We start from the raw sequence: 14837 nt of genomic DNA on the forward strand, positions 1-14837 counted from the left end.
AGTTAACAACCTGATGTGTTCTTCTGTGCCTCTTGTTCACACTTGATTCTGGATTAGGTGCAGTCTTGGATTGTAATCAAATTAACAACCAAGAAAAAAATGCATCTGTATCCACTAGAGGGAGTGAAAGAGTTGGGATATTCCTAATAAGGAAGAAAAGATATAGTTTCCCCAGAGGGATGGAGGGCCTGAAGCCGCAGGGAGAAGCCCTCAGAAGCATGATAACCATATACATATACATTGTAGGTAAAGAATTTGACTGTTCTGTTACTGAGCAGGTAGTGGAGTTTTTATCTACAGTTTTGTTGCTTAGGGTCTAAAAGATAAAGGTCCCCAGATTACCTTCTTGTTATTAGACCTATACCTATCTCATTGTACCTGCTTCAACTGTACATTTTTCTGTCATGAAGGTTACTTGCTGTAAGTTTCATTGCTCTTTTTAATGCCATTAAAGGTATACTGACTGTACTTGTTAGTTGTTGTTGAATATGTTTCATTATTATTCCCAATACAATATCTTCTGAAGTTGATTTATAGCTAGATTCAGATTTAGAGTACCTTTATCGGCATTTATAGTTATTTTCATAAATGAAAGTGTCACCAGGGCCTATAATGCATGCAACACTAAATACTGTTTTAATTTACCCCACCCTTTAAGCTGCTCATTCTTAAAACATTCGCTGTTATGCACGTTTGACGGCACTCACAGAAAAAAACATCATATATTCTTCTGCATTTTGAGACGCTGAATCTTCTTAGTCCCACCCTTGTAATTCAGGCACCCTTGTCACTGGTCACTGGTAACTGTGAGAGAGGGAATGACATTGCCAGGCAACTAAGCCCCGCCATTAGCACTTCAATTCAAACCAGAATCTTTAAGACAGAGAGCCTTGGTCTTCAGAAATCAAGTTAAGGACTGGTTTCTGGGGAAAATCACGCTAAAGTCAGAGATAACAGGCAAAAAGAGCTATTAGTGGAGACTGAATCAAATTGCATGTTCACATGACCGCTGACAATGGAGGAACCAGTAATCAGCAGTAGGTGCCTCATGCCCCCCCCCCATGGTCACTGATCAGCGGTAGAGCTTTGTAGTTTCAGGAGCATTCCACTGCCATAAATACCACAGGATAATTTCAACTAATTTACATAGAAATATGGCTCAGTTGCTAGGGCAAATGGCATGTTCATATGATCACTGACAAATGCAGGGTGCTCGAGCTCCCATTGGTAGATGAAGGACTGTGAGCAGAAAAGGGGAGATATTTATGCATCACAAAAGGAGTGTCATCAGTACTGTGACACAGGAAAAGTTGGTGAAAAGCAAGTTTCAGAAGTCGTGGTGATAATACGCTGAAGGCACAACAGGCAGTGTTTACAATGCAAAACCAAAAATTATATGATGGGTTTTGTGCAGCAGAGCCACTCACAGATGCATAGTTAAGAAATAAAATGTCATTTTTAGTCGTCTTTTTACAACTTTTCTGGGAAGCAGTCTTTGCTCCGTACTAAAGTATTTTATAACATTGCCAGTCACTTGAGCAACAGCCCTGATTTCTTGATGGTCTCCCATCCAAGTATTAACCATGGCCAACCCTGTTTAGAATCTGAAATCTGATGAGATTGAGCTGGACCAGGCCATCCAGGTCCAAACTCACAAAAACAATAGTTTGGATTCCTACAATTATGTAGTTCAGATTCCTACAAACACGCACAGAAGATAATGTCTTATTGAACCTGCCTTCATAACAGGCCTAAGCTTGATTAGGGAGGAAGGAATATTTGTACTAATACTACAGCCAGGTTACAAAGGCTTTGTATAGTTGATTAGTCCTTTCTCTGCACATCTGTTTTCAGGAACTGATTATTTCTTGCATTATACTATGTTATCCAGACTATATCCCAAACAAAAGATTCATAATACAGTTTAGAAATGAAAATGCACAAGCTAGCATGATATATATCAGCATGTTTTATTTTGCATTGAAAGTTAAAATCACTATATGTTAGACTCACTTAAGATCTTATCTTCCAAAGCATTTAGGAGCACAAAACATTCAGATATTATATTTTGCTTCCTAATTGAGAGTTTCATTATGATGTGCTATACATTTTTAGCATCCGAAGTATTATCTTTTGCACAGAAACCACATTTAAAAGGACAGGTTGAATAGGTGCACACTGCCACCTAGACAAGGATTTGAGATCAGCATAATAATTTAAATAATTTGCAAATATCAGTGCTCTGAAGATCTATTTGTATTTTGAAATGCAGAAGGAAATGTAGAATGCCATTTTAAGTAATTCCATTTTAAGTAAAAATACACTATTTTGTGTGTAAGGTGCTGTGCCTGAGGCAAGGGCTCTTTCTAAAAGAGTTTGTGCCAAAGAATAAAAGCCAGGCAAGGCACTGTGAGACAAAGATTCTTTAACTGCAGAACATAAAACAAACAAGGTAAAGAGCCTCAAATCCCTTCAGTTGCAGCACCAGGGGTGGGGGTGGCTCCTTAGCAACAACAATTGCCAACACACTGCTTCCTCTTCTTCTTTTTATAGTCTGCTTATATACAGCTTCCTATTATATGCCTCACCTGGCAAGCATGCTGAGTCAGGTTCCAGTACCTGCACCTGCCATCCCCTTTAGGAAGGGAATGGATTCTGCAGCTGTTTAGATGCCCTAGGTTTAGATAAGGTACCCTGACTACACCATCCCCTATACCTCCTTGAGCGTTTCTTCCACCATGGAAGAAACAAACAAACAAACAGAGATAATCCATTTTTAAAAATGCATATTTTTCTTTAGTCTTTGCTGTACAATGTAACTTTTAAATGTTATGCTTAGAACGAAAGCATGGTTTTAAAAAAGGCATCATTGATTTGATCTTACATGCTAGGACACTCCTATTTATTTATTTGTTTGTTTGTTTATGCCATTTGTATACTGCTCCTCTCAGAGATGGTGTTGTTAACCACAACTTATCTGCCAGCAAAAAGCCCTGAGACTTAAAGAAAAATCAAGTGTTTCATTAGCCATTTGTACTTGAAGAAGTATCGTAATAGATGGAAGAATTAGCTGAAGTGCTTCCAAATCTATACATGTCATAGATAAATTTCATAATTGACTGCTCCCGACATTCTTACTGTACACCAGAAAACTTATGGAAAGCCATTTTCACATTGTACTTAAATCTTACTCACAGCTGATTGCTTGACATCTCTAAAAGCCCTTCAAAATGAGATATTTCACAGCTGGCTACCAGAAAGTGATTTCTTCCTTTCTCAATAACTACTATTATGGTCAGCAAGGATTAGATGTAAGAGTGGAAAACTCAAAACATGTTTTGAAGTGCTGAAAAATGCTATAATTAATTATCTATAATCTCAAAAGAGAATATTGCCAGGGTCCTTTCCTCAGATGTCTTCAAAATAGTATTTTATATTTCATCACATATGTGCAGATAGCAAGAAATCTGCAAGAGGTTCTACTACTGTACAACAGCTATATAGGTTCATCCCTGCCTGCCACATTTCCATGACTGTTGGCTGATAAACACAGTGTCCTAAGTGCAAAGGACACACATAGGCTCTATCCCTGTAATAGGGATAATTCTAACAAGCACATTCCCAATCACAGGGAGGGGCTCCTACACTAATATACTTCCTTTGGGTGCAGATGCTCATAATGCTCATGAGCCAACAAAGGGAGGGAGCAGAGCAAATGGACTAGCCCTCCTCTGTATTGATCAAATGTGGAAGTTCAACAGGAGCATAGGGCTCCTAGGTCTCTAATACGTCAGCACATAAGTAAGAGTGTGTGCTGCTACCTCACACGTCATACTGTGTGTCCATTATTATGTTTATGTGAACCTCTCTTGGTTGTCTCACCTCTCACCATTTGAAAGGACTTCAAAATGTAGAAACTGGGAGCGGAGTGCATTTTACTATGCATTATGATACAGATGACACGATACATCATCTTCTACTTCTAATTTACAAACACCTAGGGCCTTTTTGCACGGGGATCTTTGTTGCAAATTGTTTGCGGAATGAAAAATCGCCATATAAAATAGTGGAATTCGTCGTTATGCATACCTGCCTTTGTAGTGGAATCAGTTGCGTTTTTTAGCGTTTCCCACAGGCTTCCGGTCTCGCCAGAAATCGCTAGAAAGGAAGCGCTATTGCCAAGCTCGTCCCGCCCCTGGCCGTCAAGCAGCCAATGGGCAGCCGTTAGCATGCTCCCAAACAGCCCCTTTCCCTTTAAGGAAGGTTTAAAAAAAAAAAAAAAACAGACCCATTGTAACGAATCTGGGTAGATTCGTTGCAACGGAGAGACCCATCCAGCTGCCTGGGGTGTTTGAGCTATCGTTTGATCGGTTGATCGTTAACACGCTGCCTCAGAGTGAAAAAAAAAAAATCCCCCCCCCCTCTCACGGGCCCGATTTTCGGCTGAATGGAATGTGTGAAATGTGTGTGTGAAATGTGTGTGTGAAATGTGTATGCTTAGTGACTGAAGGGGAGGGACTGAAGCCGGGAAGCCTCTGTTTGAGCTGTCATTTGATCGTGGCCACGCTGCCTCGGAGTGGAAAAAAAATCCCCCCTCCCCCCCCCTCACGGGCGCGATTTTCAGCCGAAACAGTGTGAAAAATAAAGGGAAAATACATCAGCAAACGGGCTTCTGCAGGCTTCTTGTGACTGTAAACAGCTCTGAGGAGGGACTGCAGCCTGGGAAGCCTCACTGGCTAAACGGAGGCTCGCCGGTGCGTTGATCTCCACTCGCTCGGGGAAAAAAAAATGGCGATCGCTTCGCCGGAAGTTTGGAGGACAGGCTCAGGAGGAGGGACTTTGAAGAAACCGCAACAATGGGAACGCACAGGTCTTTTTCGCTACTGTTGCAGATTGGTTGCAGGAGTGTATCGCTTTCCGGAGGGTGAATCCACTTTTTGGGATTCCCCTAAAAGTGCTACAACGAAGCGCTTTTTGCTGATTGGTTTCAGGAGTGTTGCAGATTGTCTACGACGTCGTGCGTTAAGGCAAATTAGTAGCGTTTTCAATTAGCAACCATTGTGCTATTTTGAAGCCGTGCAAAAAGCCCCCTATAAATAACTGACTAGTTTGCCATTGACCTCATAACAGGTTCTTAATGACAAAGGAGTGGATCCTAATGTAAGTGGATCTGTACCAGATAATGGAAACACTCCCTATCTCTCTCCTTCTATCACAGCTACTTGTGCCCCCCCAGATTTTGACCCAGGGATTCTGGGCACCTGCGGATCAGCACAGGGGGTGAAGTAGGAGTCTGCAACAGGAGGGAGAATAACAAAAAACACACTGGTTGGAAGTACTTCAGGGTGAGCAGAAGAAACTGGAATCTGAAGTGTACAAATGCTGCCATTTCAGTTTTACACAATGCTATGCCTATTGCAAGACTACTGTAAATATAAAATTATCAATTAAACCAAAACTGCAGGCTAAAGGCTTCTAGATTATAACAACTTTATTGAATTAAATTATATGGCAACAATTTTAGCAGTCTAATTATGTGCAGCATTATTAAGATCAACTATACTTTACAGCAATTAGTTGTCCATTCTTGATTTCCCAGCTGGCAGTGATTTTGAGCCTTTTTAGTGAAAGCCAAGATGAATAGCCAGAATAATAAACTTGAGAATATAACGTAGCTCTTTCCCCTCAAATACAGAATGTGCATTTTAATGCAAATAGGTCAGTAGGCAGGTATTGTGTTTTCTTCTTTTTCCCACCTTTGCAGAAAAAGAAAATGGAATTACCAAACAAGGTGAAAACATTTATGTATCATCTCAACATATATAGTTTAAGGCAAGATATCTCACACTTTTTATACACCACTGCTTGCAGTACATAAAAGTTTAACAGAACACAATATAAAAATAAATAAAATTTAAAATATGCATACATTAAATTCAGTCCTCACTTCCAGGCCATAATTTTATGGTTGAGCACCAGGTATAATCTGCACTTATAACAGGGGTGGCTATACTTACTACTGCTCCATTGGCCATTTTTTTATTTAGATATTTATACCTCATATTTCTCCCCAATGGAGACCCCCAAAACACTTCCATAGTCAAACTCCCTGTTTCTATTTTACCCACAACCTTATGGGTAGGAAAGGTTGAGAGAGTATATTTTTAATTTTACTTCATTTATACCCTTCCCTTCTCCACAAGGGGGACATGACTTAAATTGCTCTCACCTCCTCCACTTTATCTGCATAACAAAAGATAGGTTAGGCTGAAAGTGTATGACTGGCCCAAGGTCACTCACCAGCTACCATGGAACAAAAGGTTTTCAAATCTGCTTTTCCCTCATACTAGTCCAGTGCTCTAACTGTGTAAAACTGACTTTCTCCCCTTCAGGGACTCATTAAAACAGCACTATCTTATCTGAAATATTCCCTGCTGTATCTGGAGACACCATGTTAAGAACCTGTTTATCCCTGCTGCTGGAAATGGTAGACTGGGAACCTTATTCGTAGCTCTATCTATATATACCACATTGGATACCATCCATCATTTGATGTCTCTGAGAATGCTCTACCAATACAGGGCAACAATGACCTGGTGGAATGAGCTCCCAGCTAAGCTGCGGGCCCTACAGGAGCTTTCTGGTTTCCACGGGGCCTGCAAAATGCAGCTCTTCTGCCAGGTTTGTGATTGAGGCCAGGGCAGTGAGGAAGATCATGCCCCCTCTTCCCCAGAGCTAGTGCCAGCACCTGGGTTGTTGTCAGCCTCCCCTATAGTGGGTTATTAGATCGCTGGGTGGGGGAGATCAAGTTGTTTTATCGCTTTGTTTGCTATGCTCTTACTGTGTTTATTGTATTTGGAATGTCCTTTTAATGGGGATTAATGGGTTTTTACTGAGGATTTTTGACCCACCACGAGCCATTGGCATGGAAGTGGTGGGATATAAATCACACACATACATACATACATACATACATACACTTTATCTCAGTGAAATGAATAAGACTATCACAGCATACCACAATACAGCTCTATTACAGGTGACAGAAGTGGTGGAATCATCTCCACTGCCCATAATGGCCCCATTCCTGATTCCTTGAATGACTGGACAAAAGGAAGGATGCAACAGGTGGATAGCATTGATGAAGAGGATTGTACAGGAACAAAAAGATATATCAACACCAGGAGGCAACCCCACCCCCCAAATATATGTTTACTCTAGCCCTGACCCCACTGGCTACCTAGTCGTCTGCTTTAGAGTCAAGAAGTGGTGGTAGGTGCACCTTCTTCGTTTACCAAAATGTTGTTTGTCTCTTTTTGTTGTATCTCTCACTAGTGTTTTATTAATTAACGTCCTGTAAAAAATGTCTGTACTATTGCAAATATTTATCTGTGTTATCCACCATTTTTTGTCATTCTACACTTCCCCTTTCAAGTATGGTTTCCATTCTTTTTCTTGTATTTTAACATACTATATATATGGCAAATTAAACTTTATCATTTGATCAAACATCCGATTCAGGTATTTATAGCTTTCATTTTATATTCTTTTGCTTGTCCTCTATTTCCTTCACTATTATTCGTATCCTTCTCTATATTCATGATTTAGTTCTTTCTTCATATTCACTTGTCAATGTTCTGTCTTTATGATCATTTAGTTTCTTTTATTCAATTCTGATTCTTTATCTACTCTCCTCATACCATTCAGGGAGTTTTAGTCCTTGGCCCTGTATCGCTTCCTGTTCTATTTCTTTCTCCTGTTGCTAGAATGTGTTGTTCATGCTACTGTTTCTTCTAAATTTGTTCTAGCATTTTTTTGTTTAATCCTTCTCACATCTCTCTGATATTATCATTCTTTTCCTGCTTGGCCATGAGTCATCTCTCAACTGCACTTTCTTCATGGATCTTGAACAGTTTGGGTTTCAATCCCAACAGTAGCCAGACGGCACAAATTCAAAATGCAGATTCCTCCCCCCCCCCTTGCTCCATCTTTGGTTAAAGTCTTTTTTTTTTCATTTATCTGCTACTTTGTTTCATAGTGTGGCATAGTGGTTACAGTATTAGAATAGGATCTGGGAGACCACAATTTGAACCCCACTCTGCCATGAAAACTTGTTGGAAGGCTTTAGATTAATCATACTGTCTCAGGCTAACCTCCCACAAAATGGAGGAAAAGTAATGAAAACTGCACGGGACCTCCATGAGGGAGAAAGAACAGGAATATATGAAGTATAGAATTTTTCTTCTTTTTCTCATTGTTGCTCACATTCTGTAACTTTTTACATGACCTCCTCTTCTTTAATTGTCATCCCAAGTTTTTTTCGGGTTTTGTGTGTCTTTGTCAAAGCCGTTTTCCCATGTTCCTCAATTTTGCCTGAATCATTCACCATCATCTTGAGAGAAAGTGGAAGAGGCAGAAAGGGGAAAAAAGATAATAATTTTCTGGCTGCATTATCTCAGCGGGATTCCTTGATCTTTAAATAGATTTGTCTTTGCTGTGTATTGTTTAATCCTGGAATTATTTTAACAGAGTTGAAGTCAGCCGTAGTTTTGCTGCTTCCTAGCTAGATGTTATTATTTTGTCCAATTTGTCTGGAGGAGAGCAGCAAAAACCATGCCTCTACACTTCCTCTGTAAGCAGCAAAACAAGGACTGGCGCTGGAGGCAAACTGGCCATCAGCCTCCAGGATAGCCAATCAGTTCCAGCAGATGCCAAGGCCTCCTACAGTGCCAGAGGGTGCCACAGGCAATGGAAAACTGGTCCCACTCTTACAGAAGGATGGCAGCTTTAGTGAATCAGGCTGAGGCAATGCATACCTTAAGCCAGGCTTTCTCAACCAGGGTTTCTTGAAACCCTGGTGATTTTTAATAGCCCCGGAAGGGTTTCTTGAATAGGTGTGAGTTAATTAATTTTTAATTTTTTTAAAAAATGGTTAAACATTTTATGCCCCCCCCCATAATTTATTGTACTGGTTTAAATGACTGTAAATAGTGTTGTTGTTGGCCTGCCCCCCCCCCACACACACACACAAATGAGCAATGATAGACCTAAAGGGGGTAGAAAGAGGAGTGGTTCTGTGTGGGTGGTCAGTTCGGCTTCTGGGCAAAGCTCTGGCTTATGCTGGTGAGGGCCCAATCGTAAGGTGCGAACTATTGACTGTCCTGGTAAGGGGCCCTGCCCACTCTCCGCCCACTTACCCCTTAGCCTTTTATGTCTATACAGCGACAGCTGTATAAAGATTGATCATTAAAATCTACCACATATGCTAAAACATTTAGCTCTTTCCATGACATGCTCATGGGGCTTATCTTGTTCAACAATATAACATGACATGGTCAATGGTACACAAAACCACTAGGAGACTGCATCAAGAAATATGGAACAAATCATCAGCAATAGGCAGATGACATGCAAATCTGATTATGTGATGCAAAACAATGAGCCAATAGACTCAAGTCAACACAGGCAAAGATGCTGCTTGTTGATGCTGATCATGGAACTGGAAGACAACCGGTTCTGGATGGGGCTGTATTGCCCTCGAAGGAGTAGGTCGGCAGCTTGAGATACTGTTCAATCCAGATCTAAAGCTGGATGATCAGACTTCATCTGTGCAAGTACTTTTAACTAGCTTCAACTAGTTTGTCACCAGTAATCCTTTTTCAGGAAGCATGTCTGGTCACAGGCAGTTGTCCAAACTTTTACCACTAATGATCTTGATTACTGTAATGTGTTATATAGGGGGCTGTCCTTAAAGACAGTTTGGGAGATTCAGTTGGCCCACAATGCAAATACAGGAATGCTAGCTAGACCAGCTGAGATCTATTTTGGGTTCTGATTAGGAAGAACAGAACAAGTATAAAAAACAAGTTCTAAACAGCAGTACAAAGAGGCTACCAGCAGCAGACCACTCCATCATTGAAAGAGTTTCCTTTGCTGCCAATAATAATAATGATAAAAATATTTTTATAGTCTGCCCTTCTCTGGTTGACTCAGTACAGTTAACATCAGGTAAAAACTCAATACAAATAATAATTTTTTTTTTTTGGGGGGGGGTATTTGAGGTGAACTCAAGGTCCAAATTAGACCTATAAAGGCTTACATGAGCTTTATAAATATAAATACTTAGAAGGACCACCTGGCCCTATTCATCCAACCCAGATATTATGTTCTTTATATCATCACTCCCTTTTGATAAGTAGCTATGTTGCCATGATAGGCCCATTCAGTGAGCCTCCTGCAGCATTTTGGAATACTCTTGCCTTTCCCTTGTACCTGGCACCATCTCTGAGCATCTTTCAGCACCAGACTATCTCAACTGGCTCTTTACTTGAGTACTGAGTGATTTATGGTTTCCACCTTGTTCTGCTCTTGGCTTTCATGACCTTAACTGGCTCTTGTTTTTTACTGCTTGCTAGTGTTTTCAGTTTGTAATTAGTTTTTAGTTGATACGACAGGTGTGCACTATACTTTGGATTATTTGTTTGTTATATGGGATGTTTTAATTTGATTTTATTGTTCTGAACAGCCGCAGGCATTCTCAGTGGAGAAGTACTATAAAATGTTTTAAACAAACAAGTAAGCCATCCTAAGTTCTTTTTAAAGAAAGAGTCATAATATTTTTATACTGCTCTATAAGGATGCAGTGCAGAAGATAAATGTCAGAATATCAATCTGAAATGAAGGTTGACAAAGACTACAACTGACAATGCAAAAATTGGCACCAGTAAAAATCTTTATAGAATGTACAGCTTCTTGACAGATTTTTCAGCTTAAACAAGGAATGCAACTGAACTTACATACACTTGTCAATGAATCTTTCATTCTGCATAAATCTACACCCCCTAAAAACACGTTAAAGTATTCATCAGCACAGAAACTGACAAGTTCTATGGCTAAATGTTATTTATACATGGCTTGTGCACTACTTTAAATATGCAAAAACTAAAAACAAATCACAGGTATTATTTCTTTGGAAAAAGAGATTGGTGTAGTTATACCAAAGAAACAAAGTACTGTAGTGGAAATGATAATTCAATTTGCTAATTTCACAGTAGCACTCTGAAATAGCATTTACACAGGTTTAGATCCTATAAGACACTTCACCTAGAAGAGAAAGGGCTATATCCGACCAAAGGAAGGTTTATTCACTTAATGAAAGGGCCTTGAAAAGAAGCAATCTATAGATTTTCTACTCAGAACAAAATCTAAATCATATTGAACAAAAACAACAAAGAACTTAAAAAAATGAAACCAGTACAAACGTGAATGTGTGGCATGAACACTATTCCTTGAAATGATAAATACTTTAGCTTTAAGTTCTGATATATTAAGGAGTGAATGGGTTTCATCAGTTGTCAAGGCAATCTGATTTGAACTCAGACAGAACCTTTAGGCACTTTCCCATGTAAGAAATTACATTATTCCTAAAGGATGAGGAGAGACAGTGATGCCCTTTCCACTGGCTATGCCAGGACCAACTGTTATTTTATCCCTTTGCTATTAAAACTGTCTCTTATTGTTGAGTGGTGGGGCAGCAATGGAATAACATTACTTATCATCTAAAACATTTGTGTGTGTGGGAGGGGAGTGGTAAGAAAATGGCAAATGCAACTCCCAGAGTCAGCAATATAGCTGAGGAAAAGTGATTTACCCCCACAAAGCCAGCTGCAGCAATATATTAATGGGGGAAAGGTTTTAGGCCTGATATTATGGCTGAACCTACCCTTGCAGTCACAGAAATTGAATGGTGATGGGCAAACTGGCTGTCTGGAACCTTTATATTTCATTTCCTTCCTTCCCTCATTGTCAATGGTTTTAACTCATTCTTGCAATCTGCTGGGATTGAAGAAATTCTCCTTAGTTGGGAGCTTTTAAAAAACAACAACAGAGATTGTTCTGTACATAACCTGCCCATCTACCAAAGCCTCACCTGTGAATGGGTATTTTTACATTCATATTAGTTAGCCTACAACTGTCAATTTTACAAGCTAGTGGACCTGGGTTCAGAACTCTATTCAGCCATTAAGTTCACTGGTTAATCTCGGGCCAGTCACTCTCTCAGCAAAACTTTTTTTTCCAACAATGCAATTCTTGCCAATGCCATCTCAGTAGAAGTTGTGGATGGTGCCAGATCTTTTCTGCTTTCCCTTTTCCCAGTAGTTATTTCCAATCACAAGAAATTTATCCTGTGTTCTGGGACCTGTATGGAGAAATAGCCATGCATGTCAGTGAGTTGCAAAGGGAAAGGGAAAAACTGACTTTCCTGCCTCCTTTTTCAGAGAACTTGCTTCTTCCTCTTCAGTGGAAGTCAGATAAAAAAAAATGGTGCTCTTTTGCCCCCTTCCTCCTACTCAGGAAGTGCATATATCCTCCCTGGATGAATACAGCTTACAGCTGTGCCTGCAGCCAGGAATTTGGGGGTGATCTTTGATGCCTCCTTATCTACTCATGAAGGTAGCCCAAACATCATTTTACCATCTTCGCCAAGCTAGGCTATTACCTGTCCACGGAACATTTGGCCACAGTGATCCATGCAATGGTCACTTCCAGATTAGACCTCTGTAACTTGCTCTACACGGGCCTCCCTGTCTCTGACTCAGAAATTGCAGTTGGTACAAAATGTGGCTGCTAGGGTCCTCATAAGATCATCTTGGAGGGTGTATGTTTAGCCTATGCTGAAGCAGCTATAATTGTTGCCAATTGGCTTCTGGACCAGGTTCAAGGTTTTGGTTCTTGCCTTTAAGTCCATATGCGGCCTGGGACCTGCTTATCTGGGGGACCACTCGTGTCCTTATGCCCCCTGCAGGGCACTTCACTCTGCAGGTATGAATTAACTGATGGTCCCTGGCCCCAGGGAGACTCAACTGGCCTCAACCAGGGTGAGGGCCTTTTTGGTCCTGGCCCTATCTGGTGGAATGAGCTCCTGAAGAGCTGAGGACCCTGACGGAAATGTCAATTTTCTGCAGGGCCTGCAAGATGAAGCTCTTCCGCCAGGCATTTGGTTGAGGCCAAGCCAGGAAGATCGGGTCCCTTCCTTATATAGGCCCCTGGGCATAGCTTTTCTCCCAAGGATGATGGTGGATATTGGGGATTGTTTGGGGGTGGGTGGATTTTTAGATAGTTTTCCCACCATTGAGGATGATTGTTCTTGATTGTTGTTTTCATTTACGAGGTTATATTGTATTTTTATCAGAGTGTACTGTACTTTTTTTCCCTTTTACTGTGAACTGCCATGAGCTGGACTGGTTTCAAGAGTGGTGGGGATAAATCTAAATCTAAATCAATAAATAAAATCAACCTACACAATAGTTACCACATGTGCAGATGCCACAATCCCAGGAAACAAATTATGCAGGGTCAGAAGGGACTGCTGGGATGAGGATGCAAGTGGGAAAGATATGTCGTGTTTTTGCAATAGTGCATCAGTGGATCCAAATCTTTGCCTGGAAATCTGGATCAGTAACCATTCCAATAAGTCTTTTATACCTAACCACAAATAGTTTACACTGAACAAATGCATTTTACAATCACTTGCCTCCTTTCATTTTTACCTGCAAATCATCCCAAAATTCCCTATTATCAACAAGGTACCTCACCTGTTTAATCAATAATTTATCATTTTCCGAAGAGCGTCATAGCATTTCCATTTGTCTGGGATATAGAATGGTTCGAAAATGTGAGGAAATGGAGTATCATAACCACAGACCCTTGAAATAGGAGCCTCTAAATTCAAGAAACACTCCTCCTGTTGATGAAAAAAACATGGAAAGACAATGTTTTCAGATAACATATTTCATATTTTAATACTTGCTGAACTATTCAAATGTGAGAATCTCGGTATTTCATCCACACAGTTTACAAACAGTATTAGAGAACATAAGAATGACCAGTACTAGGAGCAACTATGGAATAAGAATATTAAATTAACTAAATGTCAATGAGAGAAAACTGGTAGAAGATATTTTATAGATGGTATGCTCCTCCTAAAGGAATGTCAAATCAAACAGATGGTAAATGTTGGAGATGTCAGAAAGCAGTAGGCTCTTTTTATCATATGTGGTGTTCCTGTGAGGTGGTACAAAAGAATTGGGTTAAGATTCAGGAGTTTGGTTGAGGTTGGGGGAGTACCTGGAGCTACGAACTGGGGTCCCACCCAACGCTGAGCGCTGCACATCTGGCATGGTAGATCTGAGCCTAACTGGTGATTTTAGAACAGGCAGAGTTACAGCTTACCAGCAACGGCTGGTTTTTACCGCCATCTGGGGATTTATATGACAATATTTTGTAATATTTTATGATAAGCAGCTTTGAGATGACTTAGTCAGGAGAGGTGGGATATAAATTAAATTATAAATAAATAAATATAAATATGATTTGTAGCAAAAAAAATTTGAAACCTAAGTTTCCAATGTATGTCAAATATATGTTGTTAAGCATTTTTCTAACAGACCTACCAAAGCAGTTGAAGGAACTCTTCTTTTATGCAACAGCAGCAGTAAGATTTATGGTGGCGTAAAGGTGGAAGAAACAAGAACTACCAGGAATGGCCATATGGTTAAATAAAATTGGAGAATTTATAAAGGTAAAGGTATCCCCCTGTGCAAGCACTGGGTCATGTCTGAACCTTGGGGTGACTCCCTCCAGCGTTTTCATGGCAGACTCAATACGGGGTTGGTTTGCCAGTGCCTTCCCAGTCATTACCATTTACCCCCCAGCAAGCTGGGTACTCATTTTACCGACCTCGGAAGGATGGAAGGCTGAGTCAACCTTGAGCCAGCTGCTGGGATTGAACTCCCAGTCACATGGGCAGAGCTTCAGACTGCATGTCGGCTGCCTTA

The 14837-nt window shown here is 40.4% G+C and overlaps 1 protein-coding gene across 4 annotated transcripts in view; it reads right to left on the reverse strand.

Annotated features, from left to right (window-relative positions):
* Positions 1-5473: 5473 nt before the first annotated feature.
* BCKDHB (branched chain keto acid dehydrogenase E1 subunit beta) overlaps positions 5474-14837 on the reverse strand; it is a 72475-nt gene continuing 63111 nt past the window's right edge. For 3 of the 4 annotated variants that reach the window (XM_077306008.1, XM_077305980.1, XM_077305997.1), the window contains 2 exons: positions 13596-13744; positions 10715-12199 (listed from right to left, as the gene is read on the reverse strand). In XM_077306008.1, coding sequence (XP_077162123.1) covers positions 13604-13744 — 141 coding nt within the window. In that variant the 3' untranslated portion in view covers positions 10715-12199; positions 13596-13603. Of the gene's footprint in view, positions 5757-10714; positions 12200-13595; positions 13745-14837 lie in introns of those variants that run through there. The other variant, XM_077305988.1, reaches the window with a different exon arrangement.

Source organism: Paroedura picta, chromosome 1, assembly GCF_049243985.1.
Source record: "Paroedura picta isolate Pp20150507F chromosome 1, Ppicta_v3.0, whole genome shotgun sequence".
Taxonomy (NCBI): domain Eukaryota; kingdom Metazoa; phylum Chordata; class Lepidosauria; order Squamata; family Gekkonidae; genus Paroedura; species Paroedura picta.